The 19,298-nt window shown below is 38.9% G+C and overlaps 1 protein-coding gene across 1 annotated transcript in view; it reads right to left on the bottom strand.

Annotated features, from left to right (window-relative positions):
* LOC120766810 overlaps nt 1-19,298 on the bottom strand; it is a 42,940-nt gene that overhangs the window by 14,402 nt on the left and 9,240 nt on the right. The window contains exons 4-5 of the mRNA XM_040092522.1: nt 2,965-5,438; nt 2,295-2,892 (exon numbers count right to left, since the gene is read on the bottom strand). Coding sequence (XP_039948456.1) covers nt 2,295-2,892; nt 2,965-5,438 — 3,072 coding nt within the window. The remainder of the gene's footprint in view (nt 1-2,294; nt 2,893-2,964; nt 5,439-19,298) is intronic.

Genomic DNA, 19,298 nt, shown 5'->3' with positions numbered 1-19,298 from the left:
CAGCAGTTTTCATGGAAACGTTAAATGGTGTCAACTTGAAAACAACGGTACAAAATTACGCTATTTTTCTCTACCCAACCGGCAAGGTTATCCTAAGCTATCGAAAAAGCATTAAAATTGAAGTCATGAAGTTCTAAAAGATCTTAAACTGTTGAAATTTATTTCGGGAAATAAGTATGAGTTCGAAGTTCTGAATGGCTTTGGACTAGACAAGTGTGAATTCCGTTCAATGGTGACATGGGATTTTGGGCATAATTGAATTTTTCTATAGGTATAAATATAGTACATGTCCATCTATAACTTTTGTATTTTTGGTAAATCTTGGTAAAAAGGGATCGAATCCGTTGGTATTTAAAATATAAATGTTAGGGCAAATCAAGGCAGAATTTCGGTAGGCCCTCAAGTCCAAGCATCTTAGATGGCATAGGGCAACAATGCTGCGCTCCTGATTAAAGTTGAGTGGAGTTTTCTAATCAACAATACATATAACTGAGGTTCATTAGGTCATAGAAATGGTAAATATACACCTGAGAAACAATGCTCTCCGATTACCAGGTTTTCTATGCTTACGACCCGGAAAAATTATACAACAAATTTAAGCTTGTTTCTTGAAGTCAAACGGAGCTAAGTGAGCTTTGGACTTAGCACTTGGCTTCATAAAAATAGCAGCGGAACTACAAATTACTTAGGATTTACAAAAAATTTAAAAATGTTAATCGTGAACTAAAATTTTATAATTATTCAACTAATAATTGGATAAATAGTAAATTGTAGTCACACCTTCTCAACATGTCGTTCATGAAACCCTATCACCTTAACTAATTGTCGTCCTACATTCTATAAAAAGGTTTTTAGTCCATTTCAGAAAGGGTCATCGCAGAGAAATAAAGCTGACCATTCTCTCTCGTCAATATTGTCCTTTCTAAAAAATTCCATGCAAACCGCCTGGTATACCACGACTCATTCCTCTTCTTAAATGCCCAATTAATGCCGAATTTCTTACCCTGCATACCGAAAGGTAACATACTCCGTTAATTGTATATATAATATGTCAGCTGGTCCATAATGGTATCTTAAACCCATCTTTGCATGAGAAGCAGCGTCTAACCATAAATAATGTCATGTATCCTTCACGGTGAAAAGAGAGTACAGAGGCACCTTAAATTAGTTTGTATGATTAAACCTTATAGCTGACGATATTTCAAGCACGAATTTACATTCATCTGTTCATAAAACATTTCGGCATTTTTAAATTGACTACTTTTTGTGGATATTTACAAACAGAGATCTGTTTTTCTAGTGTCACGAAGTTAAATGTGGTAAATACATATGTGAGGGTTGCTTTAAATTGGGATCTAATAAATGCGTTCTAATTGTTGCTCAACTCACATTATGGTTGAAGTCGTCCTTAATCTTTCGAGAGCAAGTATTTGGGTCTACTTAATTGAAAGATTTCTTCGGTCAGCTTATTTGTCTGGCTATCCATTTTGGCCACATGATTTTAGTTTTCTTCATTTTAGACACTGAATAAAGTATATTAAATTTGCCACGAAGCTATAATTTTAAGGTTTTCATCAAATGTATAAATCCTTCGACTTAGGGCTTGTAAAATAAATTTATTTTTTACTTTCATTTAATATTTTCTCTAAAGCAATTCTAATTGCGTTGTCTTAATAGTAATGATGCACTTTAAGTCCCGATTTTATACATACATATATATTTTATATATAACTCAAAAAAGTCGGTCAAAGTGAAATGTTCTACTATGAAAATGGGGTTACGTTTACTTTAGTCTTTAGTTATGTTAATCTGAAAACAGAATTTCAAGTGTAATTGCTATTACAAAGGGATCACTCTGTTTTGCATAAAAGCATTTCCCCACTCGCACTACTATTAATTTAGGCATAACTGTATATACAACATATACTTGTATACATATGCGGACTCCTAATCAAATACTCTCTGGCTTCTTAATGCCTGGCGATGGGCACTTGATTGGCGAAGTTCGTTGTACATAAAATGAACAAAACCTGTTGCACGGCGTCGATGCTTACAAAACGTTTTGCTCATTGCTCTAGCAACATCATTCGACTACTAGTAAATACAGTATCTCGTGCGATTGCGAAAATTTTAGTAGTGCCACGGAAAACCGAAACACTGAATATCGTATAGTACAACACAAAAGTAGTGAAACTTTAGTATTTGACGGCACACTTTTGCGTGCCACTGTCTACGCAACCGGAAATTCAAAATTTTATATTACGACGTAGTAGAGTGCAGAGACTTTAACTTACCGCAGCCATTTGTTTCCTCTGCTCAGATATCAACTTTTCGCTGGAGCCTTTCAGCAACTCGGCCAGCAGCTCCTGTGACGGCACCACAGTTGTGTTTTTACCAGCGCCGCTTTTGGTCTTGGCACCTGCGCCAGTGGTCGCATCGAGGCTTCGCTTCGCTTGATGTGCTATGTGATTGCCGCCTGAGGCTGTTTTCTCACCACTCATAGACTGGCTGCGTTTGCTGTGATGGCTTTTCGGGACCGGAGCCTCGGAGGCTGCGCGTTTTATTTCACGCTGATGATGATGTTGTTGGGCATAATGATGACCTGCATCAAGATAATTCTTATCACCGCGGGTCACGGAGTTATCCAAAGTGCTTTGATAACGTTTTTCATGTGGATTTATCTTATCCAAGCTGCCGATTCCGCTGTCTTTATTCACATTTTCTATTTTGGAAGGTGTGGACGCAGCACGCGTGTGAGCAGGTACGGGCAGGTATGTGTTCGACTTGCGAACTCGCATCGAGTTCGAATGGTGAGGTATGTTACGCGCTGTGTTCGTTGTAAGGGCGCTGGAGTCATCGTAGGCGGCACGTGGGCGACGTGGTTGCGATGAGCTGGGGGTTAATATTACATACCATATATGTATATAAAAGGTCTGAAATGCTTAAACTATTCTTTGTACTTACATCTCGGACTCCCGAAGGTCTTCTAAAATTTCCTCGTAGTGCATTTTATTAGGCTTTTTCATTTCCTTCTCCAACATTTGACCATATGGTCCACGTAGTGGTCGTTTAGAAAATCTTTTGAAATCGTAATCGCCTGGAACGGGGCTGGGGCTGGCACGTTGTCGACTTTGCGATGTACCTCGATCGCTCTCGTTGTCAGACACCGAATCTGTGCGCAGAAAGGGAAAACTTTTATTGTTGCGAGAAAGACCAGCTAATGCAGCATTGCCACTACCCGCACTAAGGCTCCCACTCTGTAATTCATCCTTCTCTTCGGAACTTTGCAAGCTAAAACTAGTAAGCCGATCAGCTTTTGTCCAAACTAGTGGTTTATCAGATTCGGGAGTATTTATTTCGGGTGAGTATAGCGAACCTGGGGTTCTATTTTCATCAGTGGGTGGACTATTGATATACATAATACCACAATCCTCCGATGTATTCGGCTTAATCACATTCATGTTGGTTGCTAATGAAATGTCCAGTGCCAGACCTCGATTGTGCGCCTCTACACTATCAGCTTCATTCCACGCAGCATTGTCAATGTACATACCCTTCCTTCGTTTCGACTTATCGATACGTTTACGTTCGTCTGCACTGTGTCGTGTAGTGATTGCATCAAATGATGCTCGCTTTTCCTTTCCGACATCTATATCGTCTTGGCTATAGCGTTTACTAAGCTCTGCAGTATCTATTGAAGCTTGACGGCGCTCTACGAGATCACTGAATTCTTCGTCGAACGTGTCTTTTCTTCTCAAAATACATTTATCATCTGCCTCTTCAGAGGAACGGCTAACTGAGATCGTCGGTACATTTTCCACACGATACTCCTGCGCGGTTTTTGGTATAGGTTTCACATTCACACAATCGTTTAGTGAGTGTAGTGGCTCTATTGTTTCCGGTATAATGCCAAACTCTTCAGGTTGCACTTCCACCCACTCCTGTGGTGGGTTCTCTAAGCGCCAATCCTGTGCAGCACATTCATACACTGGCACCGGTATTAGACAAGTAGTAGCCGTCTGCAGAAAATTGTCTGGCGGAGATTCCAACGCGATTCTTTCTTCCACTAACGTGGCTACATTTGGTTCGATAACATCGGCGATAATGGGTTCTAGAATGGTCGGCTGTTCAATCACTTCGGCTTTTTCAACTAAGCCCTCCGCCGCCGCCACAACTGCCGGCACTGGTTCAATAGAGACCGCAACTTCTTTCGCATCAATGGTGTAGTCATTTTCAGATTGTATTGTATCTGTCAACGATTCCATTTTCGCGTGCGCAATAACAAGGTTGTGCTGTAAAACTTCAGCACTGCAGTCTTCTGTAGTAGTCGATGCGTGTTCCAAATCGGTATTAAATATGTCTTCCTCCGGTATAACGTCTGGCGATTCTAAACTCTTCACATCCTGACCGTAGTTTAAATTAATACTCATTTCGGATTTCTTCTTCAATGGAATGTAAATCCAATCGGGTTCGGACTTCACTTTCCCTTCGATTTGTACTGCAGGAGTCAAGCAGTTTCTCGCCTCTTCACTGTTACTTGGCTTTTTCGTATTGGTCGCTGAATCAACTGAGCCAACAACTTTGTCACGCCACAACCGATCACGCAATGCGCTCCACGAAGACTTTTTGTACTTTCCAGACGAAAGGTCAATTTGTGAAAACGACGCCGACCGAAACGGTATACCCTTTTGGGTATATGAACCGATTACCGTGCGAGATTCTGGTCTCGCCAGTTTCGTAGCTATACTTGAACTGTCGGCCAGTCGCGCATCGTCCGCATTCACAGCGCTACTCGCAACGATGTTAGCAAAAGATCGCGGCGGCGGCGACTTTGATTTCTCTCTGCTCATTAACGATTCGAAATTCGACAGACTCGTATTTGGTTTGAGTGTATCGTATAAACGGTTTGTTGATGCTTGTGCCGCTGCTGCTCCAGTTGGCATACCTACATCTTCTCCTGCTGCTGTTGATGCCACAAGCGAGGAAGTATTGATTTGTTTTGCACAATCACCAACACCTGATTTCGTCTTGTTTGCACCTTGGTCCTCCTCCTGGTCCATCAACATGATATCATCAATGCGATTTGACGTGAATGACGTTGGCGGCTCGACACTTTCAATGGAGTAGGTGCCGGCAGAAGCAGTCCTCACTGCGGGCGCATGTCCTTGAGTGTCAGCCCGCTCCAAGCTATTCGACGCCGAATGTGATCCATTACGGGGCTTACGTGGCGGTGGTACAGGTGGTGGAGTAGGCGAGGATCTATTTCCGCGCAGTAGCTCAGTTAGTTCTCTTAATCTTTCGGATTTTTCGTTCGATTTTCGATTTCGCGACGAGCCACTGCCATCCGCTGATGCACCGCTCGATGCTGGAGTCGACTTCCGACCAAAACCCAAACGTTGGAAACGATCCAAAGTATTTCTACGCTTCTCCATATTAATCTAGAATGAAAAATAAACAAATTTTTATTATTGCTCACAATGACCGTTTCATCATAAATATTATCCGTCCTCCCTCCCTTTATCCCACTAGTTGTTGCCTATTTGATAAACTTTGCTTTGCTGTGGCTGCGCGAGTGTCTGTTTAACACACATTTCGTAGACGTCTTTCAATTGAGACCCGATTTCGCCGAATTTCCACACACTGCGCCGCTAAATGGAGGATATCGACGAAATGCACAAATAAAACCAAATTTTCACCGAGCGAAATATCGCAATATTCATTTAAGTACAGGCGTGGAGCACAACCACATAAACACACAAACACATACCCTCCTACAGATTCGGGACGCACATTACGGCAAGTGTAGCAGTAGTTTGCATGTGTGCTTGTTTGTATGTGTTCGTGTGTTGTTGCGAGTGCGTTTATCTCTCATTTTATTTGCTTCGGAAAAGCTTTTTCATGTGCGGTACTTGTACTGGGACTGGGACTTACTCATGCCATGCCTACACCAACAAAAACACTAGCCCCACTGCAATTGTGTGAAAGTGTGTGCTCGTAGGTAAGTGTGGGGAGGTGCATACTAATTTGTTTATGTCGAATGGCTTTATTTACACGAAAACAATGGGCAACTTAATTAGAATTTTGCAATAAATACACACTTCGGTTTGTTTAAAATAAATTCGGTAAAGCGTTAAATTTTATATTAATTATTTATAATAAAATATTGCAGCTTATCATTTACGAGAAAAGTGAAATTCTTGCTCAAATTTTGGAAATTATACCGTTCGTAGATATTGCAACAAGAAAAGTGGTGGCGGCTGCCGTTGTCGAGTGCACAAAATTCATGACTGTGTATCGGAAGTTCAGGGCCCGGGCAAGTAAATACACATATATGTATATCTATCCACTTTTTATCACAGAGCGACCTTCGCCATCATAAATTCGCTCACTATCCACATTAATGAGACATCTGGAATTGATACTATCATAAGGCAATCTTGTTAAACAAGTGACCGAAAGACCGAAGGTCTTCGTGACTCCAGACCAAACAACGAAAAATTTATATTACCCTGAACAAGAGCGTTAAGTTTGCTACGATGTTTGTAAGACCCTAAAATAAATGTTGGAGACTCTACGATATATGGTACACCTATCAATGATCAGCAATAGAGCTGCTCATCTGTCTATACATATATACGCCAACTTTATTGTGTGAAAAAATCACCCAAAAATCGTATGTTTAAATTCCTCGGATAAATTATATTTAAACAAGAAAAAACGTTAACTTCGGTGGCACCGAAGCTAAATACCCTTCACAGGTGCATTTCTGTTAGTAACTATGTGTTCAGTTTGTATGGAAGCTATATGCTATAGTAATCCGTTCTAAACAAGTTTTTTAGAGATTACATTGTTGCCTTAAAAAATAACATACATATGTATACCAAGTTTCGTGAATATATCTTGTCAAATGTGAAAGTTTTCCATACAAGCATTTGATTCCGATCGTTCAGTTTGTATGGCAGCTATATGTTATGGTGGCCCGATATCGGCCGTTCCGACAAATGAGCAGCTTCTTGAAGAGAAAATGACGTTTGCAAAATTTCAAAACGATATCTTAAGAACTGATAGACTAGTTCGTATATATGTATACAGACAGACGGACAGATGGACAGATAGACAGACGGACATGGTTAAATCGACTCAGCTCGACATACTGATCATTTATATATATACTTTATAGGGTCTCCGACGATTCCTTCTGGGTGTTACAAACTTCGTGACAAACTTAATATACCCTGTTCAGGGTATAAAAATGTACTTTGCCAAGTTGGTAGGACTGCGAGCGCGATCTGTGAAAGATTTTTTACAACAGTTTCTTAGGTCGGTATACATCAGTAGTGCGTTGTGATTTTTACAATGGATAAAAATATCGAACAAAAAATTTGTCTCAAAGTCTGTATTCGTATCGTTGCGAATGTTGGAAAAGGCTTACGGCGATGCAGTGTTATCAAAAACACTAGTCTACGAGTGGTATAAAGTCTTCAAAGACGGTGGAGCGATCGTTGAAGACATGCCTCGTTCTAAACGACCTTCGACCTCTTCAACTGATGAAAATATTAAAAAAAGTGAATGATATGGTGCTTGAAAATGATCAAGAAAGTGTTAAAGAGATTGCAACAGAGCTCGACATCTCTCGGGAGTCCGAATGATTTGATGGATATTTTAGTACCATAGCAGGGCAGTACCATAAACAAGTCTCTTTGGACATGCTTTATCGTGCGAATTTGGATGCCATTGGATATGGGTTTATTAGTTTGACATGCAAACAAGTCGACAATCATCGGAACGGAGAGAAAAAATTACTCCGCGTTATTTTTTTCTTTTTCCTCAAACTGAAATTGCCGCTCCGTGGAACTCGTTTTCAGTCGATCGAAGAGATACAACAAATCTCGCAGAAGGAGTTGAAGGTGTATTACATCAGTTAGGGATTACTTTGAAGGCGACAAAATAAATATTGATCGATAATTAAATATATTTTGTTATTTACAATCTCCGGGTACTTTTTGGTCACAGTGTATTCACACAGTTTTTGAGATATCGATCTGAAATTTTGCACCCGTTCTTTTCTCCCCAAGCTGCCATACAAACTGAACGGGCGGAGTCAAGTGTTTGTATGGAAAGATTTTTGATTTGGCGAAATATTTGTATTTTGTATTTGTGAGAGTGCAACCGAAGTTAATGTTATTTCTGGTATTTATTTTATTTCAACTTCGTCAGAGGCTATTCAGCCATGCGGTTGCCAACGTCACATACCAAGACATGACATTCACACCTCGTACTCGAATGAGACGGAGATAATGACTGCTATCAGAGCAATAAAAAACAACAAAACTCCTGGGCCGGATAACATCGACCCAGAACTGCTAAAAGCTGATCCTCAGACGACTGCGCGGATACTGTTTCCTCTCAAGGATATTTGGGCCTCAGAAAAGATACCAAACGAGGAGAAAGAAGGTGTTGTTACTCTTCTTCCGAAGAAGGGAAACTTATCGGAATGTAAAAATTTGAAAGGAATAACACTAATAAGTATGGTGAATAAAATAATAACGCACATAATTCACAAAAGGGTTATCTGATTCGCTGATGCATGGGCTACGTAAAGAACAAGCTGGTTTCAGACCCCATTGCTCATGTGTCGATCACATCAACACCTTACGAGTGATTGTAGAGCAGTCGGTAGAGTGGCGAACTCCTCTCGACCTTTGCTTTATCGATTTTGAGAAAGCGTTCGACACTCTCAAACATGATCCGATTTGGAGAGCCCGAGTATGGAAAGAAGTTCCGGAAAAACTAATTAACCTAATAAAACAGCTGCACTCAAGAGCTAGTTGTCGAGTAAGGTGTGGAAATATTTTAAGTAGCGGCGTCCATGTCAGGACTAGTGTCAGGCAGGGGTGCGTGCTATCTCCCTTATTCAATTTGGTATTGGATTTGGTGATGCGTCAAGCGTGTGCGACTAACAGAGGAATATCTTGGGGTTTAAGCTATTGCATAGAAGATTTGGACTATGCGGATGATATCTGTCTGTTATCTCATAAATATTCGCACATCTCCTTGCAACTTGAAGCTGTTAGTGATCTCGCCGAAAAACTAACTAACCGAAAACTAACGTTATTAGCAATTCTAACCTCTGGACCGTAACCAAACAACTACAGATCCATATAGAAATTCGACGTCGTAAATTGAAATGGATCGGCCACACCTTCCGAAAGCCTCACGATGACATTAGCAGGACAGCGCTAGATTGGAATCCGCAAGGAAGCCGAAGAGGCGGGAGGAGACCAGCCAACACCTGGAGACGGGAAGTCGAAGCAGAAGCACAGAGAAGTGGTTATTCTTGGAGAGAAATTAAATTCATAGCTTTAAATAAAATTAATTATAATTTGTTCATTGAGGCCCTATGTTTCACATTGTCATAACATAACAATATGTACCAACTTTTTTTAGATGTCTACAGTACCTCTTTGTACTGTACCTCCTCCGATGGTCTGAAAATGGGTGAAATCGGATGATGGCCTCGCCCACCGCATTAAATGATTATGTGGAGAGCTACTAAAAGTGCGATAGCTCACTAACTGAATACTTTAAAAGCATTAAATATCATATCCAACACGACACAGCCCACCAATAGGTGAAACTATACATATACATATGTATATCTGGAACTATTGGACCAGTCTTATGCTAAATCGTGAAAAAGTGCGAAACCTCGCCCACTTCCATATATATACTTATATTAGTTTAAATTCCATGTGATTCTGTCAGTTTACAATAGAAACATTGAGACTCATTTTTTTGATCTAACGTTGAGTTGAGCTCTGGATATGACCATTAAAGCAAATATTGAGAAATTTATACAGAATGTAACTCTGATTCTATTTTTTCGGAATTTATCAACAAAGCGGCTTAGAATATGGTCGGACGAAAGCACGCCGACGATTGGAATTTAAGTGTGATCTGTACAACCCACAAAAAGGGAGATCTCACAATCTGCGCCAAGTACCTTGTGATAAGACTCCTCAAAATCGCATATCAGATTCTATCGAGCGTATTGTGTGAAAGATTAAAGCCCACCGTCAACAAACTGATTCGACCTTATCAGTGTTGCTTTAGACCTGGCAAATCAATAACTGACCAGATATTCACCATGCGCCAAATTTTGGAAAAGACCTGTGAAAGGAGAATCGACACACGATTTCAAAGCTGCTTTCGACAGCACGAAAAGGAGTTACTTTTATGCCGCGATGTCTGAATTTGGTATCCCCGCAAAACTAATACGGCTGTGTAAACCGACGTTGAGAAATACCAAAAGCTGCGTCAGGATCGGGAAGAACTAGCTTTCAGACAAGACGACTCCTTATCGACCGACTTCTTCCATATGCTCCTCGAGAAAATAATTATGTGGACGACTTTTGGTTCCAACAAGTGGAACCACTCCCCTCGTGGGTCTGTGGCGTAGCCTTCAAGATCGTGCGATTTACTACCGCTTGACTATTTTTTGTAGGATTATGTGAAGTCATTTGTATGCGCATTTCTCCATGGTGTAACAAAACTGAAGAATTAAATTCACAATCGATATTTCGTAGGTTATTATAATTTGGCACAATGAATCACATTAAGGAGTGACCCCTGTAGTTTGTAAATCTTTGAAAAGTGAGCGTGGCCCTGCACCATAATAAGTTTAATATATATGTACATATATCATTCAAACAAATAAAGACAATTGTTTTTAACCTTTACTACGATAGCTGGAAATAGGTGAAATCAGATGAGGACCCCGCCCATTCCCTATATAACGTTTTTTTAAATCTACTTAAAGTATGATAAATAAAAATTCTTCTAATATTTCTATGGTACAGTGTAAAAATTGAGTAAATCGGACTACAACCACGCCTACTTCCCACATAACACAATTTTAATTTCCATCTGATTCTTTCACATTTTCTTCTTCTTAACAGTCGTTTCTTCTTTTCGCTACGTGGCGCCAATTGGATATTCCAAGCGTAGCCAGGTCCTTCTCCACCTGGTCCTTCCAACGGAATGGAGGTCTTCCTTTTCCTCTGCTTCCCCCGGCGGGTACAGCGTCGAATACTTTCAGAGCTGGAGTGTTTTCGTCCATTCGGACAACATGACCTAGCCAGCGTAGCCGCTGCCTTTTAATTCGCTGAACTATGTCAATGTCGTCATATATCTCATACAGCTCATCGTTCCATCGAATGCGATATTCGCCGTGGCCAACGCACAAAGGACCATAAATCTTTCGCAGAACTTTTCTCTCGAAAACTCGCAACGTCGACTCATCAGTTGTTGACATCGTCCAAGCCTCTGCACCAAATAGCAGGACTGGAATTATGAGAGACTTATACAGTTTGGTTTTTGTTTGTCGAGAGAGGACTTAGCTTCTCAATTGCCTACTCAGTCCGAAGTAGCACCTGTTGGCAAGAGTTATTCTGCGACTGACGACTGTCTGTTTGATGACAGGAGATATTTCGTCTTGCCCTCGTTCACTGCCAGACCCATTTGTTTTGCTTCCTCGTCCAGTCTGGAGAAAGCAGAACTAACGGCGCGGGTGTTAAGGCCAATGATATCAATATCATCGGCATACGCCAGCAGCTGTACACTCTTATTGAAGATTGTACCTGGTCAATTAAGTTCTGCAGCTCGAATTATTCTCTCCAAGAGCACTATGAAAAATTCTCACGATAGGGAATCGTCTTGTCTGAAACCTCGTTTGGTATCGAACGGCTCGGAGAGGTCCTTCCCGATTCTGACGGAGCTTTTGGCGTTGCTCAACGTCAGCTTACACAGCCGTATTAGTTTTGCGGGGATACCAAATTCAGACATCGCGGCATAAAGGCAGCTCCTTTTCGTGCTGTCGAAAGCAGCTTTGAAATCAACGAAGAGGTGGTGTGTGTCGATTCTTCTTTCACGTGTCTTTTCCAAGATTTGGCGCATGGTGAATATCTGGTCGGTTGTTGATTTTCCAGGTCTGAAGCCACACTGATAAGGCCCAATCAGTTTGTTGACGGTGGGCTTTAATCTTTCACACAATACGCTCGATAGAACCTTATATGCGATGTTGAGGAGGCTAATCCCACGGTAGTTGGCGCAGATTGTGAGGTCTCCTTTTTTATGGATTGGGCATAGCACACTTAAATTCCAATCGTTGGGCAAGCTTTCGTCCGATCATATTTTACAAAGAAGCTGATGCATGCACCTTATCAGTTCTTCGCCGCCGTGGTTGAATAGCTCGGCTGGCAATCCGTCGGCCCCTGCCGCTTTGTTGTTCTGGAGGATGGAGTCATGTGTAGAAGTTCACGCAAGTGAGGAAAGTTCTCTGATCGCCATTCACTTGGGAGTGGCCAGAAACGATTATTTTACATATGACTCAAGCAGCTCACGACTTCCGGTCTTTGACCAAGTATCCTCTGGGTAGCCTAAGAACATCCGTTCGAAGGCGAGCTAAAGTGAGAAGGCGAAACATCCCCATAGGGTGGTGCGCTGGGTTTGGGACCCGCCACGTAAAAAGCTCACCCCAATGAAAAACTCGTTCACATTTTAGTATACAAATAAAGCACCAATTAATGTAGCGGGATGGAAATTTCCTGGATAGTGCGTTTGCAGTGTGCCACCTTATAACCACAAATTGTGTCAAATATGTGGATCCCAATGTCTATAGTTGACTTTTTACCGAAAATTTGCGTCGAGTTGTGTGATATATACTTAAATCTTATTTGAAGAGAATCTTTTCCCTAAAATAATATGTCAGCGCGATAAAAATGGGTCAATAATTACTTAGCCCCGATTTACATATTATAAATGATTTCGAACTTTTGGGTGACTTTATGCCACACATATATCGCCCAATATGTGAGTTATCTAAATGAAAATGAGAGAGCGTCGGTCGAAAACTTGACCTAGCCCCTATATAACTAATAACTATCATAATTTTCGAACATCCGGCCGACTTTACTCCATAAAGATTGGTGATTGTGGTTTCGAACTTCCGATCCATATACATATACTATATACTTTAATGACTCAATCTAAACAATTTCCTCAAAGATTCCACCTTTTCCTTGGACAATTTCTTGAATACACATACATACATATATACATATGTATGTACCTCGCACAAACTTTATTTCTGCTATAGTGATCCGATATCGAACGATTCAACAACCGAGCAGCTTTATGTCACAAAAGCATATTACTCGTACTGAGGGGCTAGTTCGTATATGTACGACGCACGATCATTTAGATAAATACATAAGTATGTACATAAACACTTTGTAGGATCTCTGACGTTTCCTTTTGGATGTTACAAATATTGTGGCAAACTTAATTCATATAATAGGTTGTCAAAAAAGTCTTGCGGTATTTTCGCTAGTTGGCGCTGAAAACGCGTAGTTCTAGTCTTATTCGTCGCATCAGGTCATGCTATATCTTTTTGGAAAGCTCATTTCACGCGCTAACACGTGTTTGATTGATTGTCGTTTCTTTTAAGTCGTTCGTGAGTTATAGCGTCGCAAACATGGAGCAAAATAAAGAGAAAATAAAGAGAAAATACGGCATATTTTACAGTACTACTACGATAAAGGCAAAAATGCATCTCAAGCCGCCAATAAAATTTGTGCAGTTTATGGACCCGATACAGTTTCCATTTCCACTGCACAACGATGGTTTCAACGTTTTCGTTCTGGTGTAGAAGTCCTGTCGTCGAAAATTGCGATAAAATCGCTGAATTGGTCGAAAAAGACCGGCATAGTAGCAGCCGTGGCATCGGTCAGAAGCTGGGCATGAGTCATCAAAAATACATTTCAATTTCAATAAAAAAAAATTTAATTCGATAAAACTACCGCAAGACTTTTTTGACAAACCATTATGTAAGTATATAAAGTGTGCAATATTTAATTTTCTTTTTAGAAGAAATTCCGAATTCTAGCCAGAAAAGCTGTTATTGGCAATAAAACATCTTAGGGCAAAAACAATTCTATGAAACCCCCATACCGCACTTCCGCATTAAAGCCGACCGTAAAATGCACATTTTGCAAAATTATAAAAATGGATCTGCTATATTTCTGATTTAAGAATGACTGTTTATAGATGTAAATCTTGTTTATAATAATAAATAAAAAGAGGCGCCCCACGAGCGCCTTCACTTGATTTCATCGCGTGAAATGTCATTCTGACCCACAGTATGTTTCCATTGCATGACGTAGATTTCTCATTGCTTGTAATCATACTTCGCTAGATACAAACACAACGGTATTTTTAGCATACATAAAAATGTCCGTATGTACGGACACAATTGTAACGATCGGATCGGCGCTGAATTGGCGGCTGACAGTTCGCTAGTTTGTTTTTGATACTCGAAAGCGCTGCGGAGGAGCCATGAAATGAGCGAATAATAAAGGCAACGAGGCATTAATCAACACACGCACAAACACATGTACCTTACAATGCACACATACAGTTATAATTATATATGGATTCGGGTATTAGTGTGCACTGAATGAATTTTCATCAATTTTCTTTTATGTTCTTCTTTGGCTTCTGTTTTTTCATCGTCGCCTTACTTTTTTTTGTTTTTGCTGTTTTAGCAATTTTACTTATTATCTTCTAGTTTTGTATTATTTAGTATTTATTTGGTTTTTGTTTTCCCGTTTGTGCATAAATTTTCACTTTGTGTAGTAGTGTGAGTGCTTTTGCGTAATTACGTAGCGGGTTATTCACGCCCGAAATTACTCACAAGATATTATTGAATGCTATATATTACATACATACATATGTACATAAGTATGTGCATAAGTACACACAAGTATCCAAACAGACAAGTAATGTATTTAAGAAGTTATTAGAAGAAATAGAACGAACATACATACATACATACATATTTAACTTTCCTATTTGGAGCACTCGGGCATTCGGGAAGGAAAAAGGTTCTTAATAAGTTTCGAATTTGAGTTTGAAATAAGAGCTTTTGGACTTTCGATAAGATCTTCGTTTTCAGCTTCATAAATATGTGATCCATTAATTCTAAGCCATTATAACATAGATATGTACATATGTATATACATACATATTAGAGTGATTCAAAAAAAATTTTTTTTTTTCGTTTGGTACTCGGAAAAATAGGTTCCCAGACACCTCTAAGAAAGCCTCTCCAAACATGAGTTTTTAATTGTAACGGGAAGGTCCTCCTACATACAGTTTTCTATTTTTTCTTATTATCAGATAGAAAAATTTATACCTCGCTTCCAACTACTTAAAAAAATATATTGTTCCTTAGATTTTGTAGGAAATTGAATGCTCCAAACGTTTAAAAGATATTAACAGTTAAAGTTTGATTATTTTTGGGAAAATTTTTTATTTCTTATGAATTTTATAACTCAATGAAAAACAATTATTATGAATGATGAAACTCACAGTTTTGTACGAAATTTACTGCTCTATAAAAATGGTCTTATATGATTTTTCGATTAAGTTAAGCGTTCATGAGATATTCATCGTCAAACATCAATGCATATTAGGGTGGATCAAAAAAAAAAATTTTCGTTTGGTACTCTGAAAAATAGATTCCTAGACACCTCTTAGAAAGCCTCTCCAAAAATCTATTAATAATAATTTTTTTTCATTGAGTTATAAAATTCATAAGAAATAGATAATTTCCCCAAAAATAATCAAACTTTAACTGTTAATATCTTTTCAACGTTTGGTTTTACGAAAAAATCTTAACAGACCTTTTTTGTAGAGCATTCAATTTCCAACAACATCTTAGGAACAAGATATTTTTTCAAGTAATTGGAAGCGAGATATAAATTTTTCTATCTGATAATAAGAAAAAATAGAAAACCGTTAGGCGGAGGACCTTCCCGTTACACTTAAAAACTCATATTTGGAGAGGCTTTCGTAGAGGTGTCTAGGAACCTATTTTTCCGAGTACCAAACGAAAAAAAAAAAATTTTTTTTTTGAATCACTCTAGTATATATGTATGTATGTACAACAAATTTATAGGTGCCGTAGGTTATTGTGAAACAATTGAGCTACAGTTTCAAACATCAAAAATGACTATATCTTCGTACAAACAAAAACTCCCATATTTTCGGACCCTTTTTCTGGACATACCAACAGGACAATGCTCCGATCCACACCGCAGGGGTAGTAAAATCTGGATAACAGCTCAAAATGTGAGTTCTGTTGAGAGGGCCACCGTATTATGCTGACCTTAATGTAATGAGAATGAGCCCGTCAATTCGATGACCAAGAATCCGTTATGGCAGCGAAAAAAATTGCATAGAGTGAAGTTTCTTTCAAATATCCAAAATAAAGGAGGCAGAACTAAATTACTAAAATCATCAATTTCTAAAACTTTAATAAACTATTTACACCTCTATGGTTATACTGAATAAATTCTTGTACTGAACCCTCTGTTGCAATTCAAGTGAATCAAATTTAAAACACCACATATGTATGTACATATGTATAAAAACATTATGACAGGTATATTTTCACTTTCACAACATTTTTTTCAAAATAGATCCGTTTTTAGACCCAAGTTCTAACGGAGTTTCTGCGATGTCGATCAAGAAATATTTGTCCATGTATTGAAAATAAAATATTCACCTATTAAAGCATTCTCAACTCCTGTAGGCTCGTCTTAGCTTTCTGAGAAAGCATTTTCAAGTTACGTAACATTTTCCAATTCCGGAATCAAAGATTAATGAATAAACTATGATATGCCAGTACACAATATAATATTTACATTTTAAAATAGATGTGCATGTATGTATGTATGTATGTCAATATGCAAATTCAGCACCTTAAATTTCTTCGAACAAAAATATTATTTTGTTATAGTTTCCACTTGTCTTCGAAGATTTACGATCTTGTGCCTGCGAAAACAGAGGTCCAAGTTGTTTTTGTCATAAATCATATTAAACGTTGGCTGGAAATTCAGCACAGGGCGGCGTGCCAGCCAGTCCATTAATGGCGATTCAATAAATATCGAAATTCAAATCTAATAAAGATAAATAAGGGTGAGTAAATGAATGGAAAATTCGCTTGTTTCTGCTAAACGGACTCTTGTCTGTGCGAATGTGTGGCATCGAGCTTGTGAAAAGCGAAATAGCTTTGTTTGTTTTCATAAAATATTCAGCTTGGAGGAGAGTGATTGCCACACTTTGAAGTCTTATAGACCCACATACTTATGTACATTCATATATACATATATGTACATGCTTTCAAGTACATTTTGCGTATGGAAAGAATAAATATAACAAACACATGCATACATATATACTTATATGTACATATGTATATATGGTACGTATATGTACATATGTGTGTATTCTTGTATGAGTGCATTAGCGTGCACTTGCAATACTTTTTATGCTCTTGCAACATGTTGCTACAGAGTATAAAAGTTTTGTTTACCTAACGGTTGTTTGTATCGTCTAAAACTAATCGACATGTAATGATCGGAATGACGGAACGAGCTGAAATACCAGAGCCTGAGCTGTAAATTAAAATACAAAACTGTACAAAACAAGGGGTCGCAGTAGCCAGGGGCATCTGTGAGCTAAAGATTTGAAAAAAATAGGCGTGGAAGGCAGGACGTCTTCAAATTTGTTTAATGCACATATGTACATACATATCTCCCAAACCACTTAAGCTACAATAACCAACTTCGTAACAAATCCCTTTAGTACGCTTTTAGCCACTGTAAAAGTGGATGGAATGGAAAATTACCTTGACCACTCCCCACGTAACGATACAACAATAACTAAATTCACCAGAGACATTAAATTTCCCCTACCTAGATGGTATGAGAGGGCTTTATAAAAGGCGGAGTAAAAATTGGACGATGGGTGTGGCAGCGCACACTTTAAGGTGAAGTCACATATCTCGGGACCCGCCCGACCGATTTCAAACCCTTTCAATTCCTTTCCTTATAATAATGCCTCTTTGTATCAAAAATGGGTTGAATCGGGTCAATTCTTCTCTGAGCCCTATATAAGTACCTAATATGAAGATTTTCGAACTTCCGAGTAACTTTACTCTATATAACTGGTGATTGTATGTGAGATTCCTTATCTTTTCAGATCTTATGCAGAATTTGAAGACCAGTATATGAGTTATAATGAGTAGATGTACTATATACAAAATATCTTAGATTCCGTCCCTCTGGTTGACGTTTTACACCTTAAGGTATTTCCCTGGCTTTGATTCCGGCAAGTTGAAAGAGTATAGAATGTCTAGTTGCACCTGAACTTGACCTTTCCTTACATGCTACAATTTTTTTTAATAAGTGCGTTCAAGAAATTGCTTACAAATAAACCGTGATTTTCAGCTGATTTCCATCAAATATAAGTTAGACACAAGACTAATCAGTGAATATTGTTGTGGAAGACTGCTCATAAAGTTTTGTGTTTGAACAGAATTTCTGACAACTGACCGCCCCGACTGCATGTTTTAAACACCATCATGTGCCCAATTTTGTACTAGTTTTATTCAGCCTTAAACTTAGTGTCTTATCTCTCCAAAATCGTGACGTTTTCTGATTTCGAGCGGGCCAGTCATAGCGGTTTCATCAGCACATGCAGTGGACTAAATCTTTATAACTAATTGGCTGAGGGGATCAAATCAAATGACCTAGCCGCCTGGCCCTAGCCAATTGAGTTAACAAAAATTTATTCCAATAAAATGTTTGATTCGCATGTTGCATACTCGTTGTTTGTTGTTTGACCCTTCTGCAGAACCCTTCGCACTTAGATGATTGTATTCATTGGAAATGAATGATTCCAATGTAGAAATGTAGCTATTAGGTTAGACGCACAGAACACGAGTTTTGGAAATAAACTTCCCAGATTCTTAAATTTCGCCGCGATATAATTCATAACAAGATAATTAGTCAGATCTAATGTACATAAATATCAGAGACAACTGTTCATTTTAGCCACTGGTTAGACATTTTTCGCTTCGAATATTCTGCTGCTCTTAAAAACAGTCTTTGTTTCATTTTATACTTATAAATGTATGTATATAATGGTTGTCAAAAAAGTCTTGCGGTATTTTCGCTAGTTGGCGCTGAAAGCGCGCAGTTCTAGTTTTATTCGTCGCATCGGGTCATGCTATACCTTTTTGGAAAGCTCATTTTCCGCGCTAACACGTGTTTGATTGATTGTCGTTTCTTTTAAGTCGTTCGTGAGTTATAGCGTCGCAAGCATGGAGCAAAATAAAGAGAAAATACGGCATATTTTACAGTACTACTACGATAAAGGCAAAAATGCATCGC

Source organism: Bactrocera tryoni, chromosome 1 (assembly GCF_016617805.1).
Source record: "Bactrocera tryoni isolate S06 chromosome 1, CSIRO_BtryS06_freeze2, whole genome shotgun sequence".
Taxonomy (NCBI): Eukaryota; Metazoa; Arthropoda; class Insecta; order Diptera; family Tephritidae; genus Bactrocera; species Bactrocera tryoni.
The sequence above is the reverse complement of the archived record's forward strand: the minus strand, read 5'-3'. Positions and strand labels throughout refer to the sequence as shown.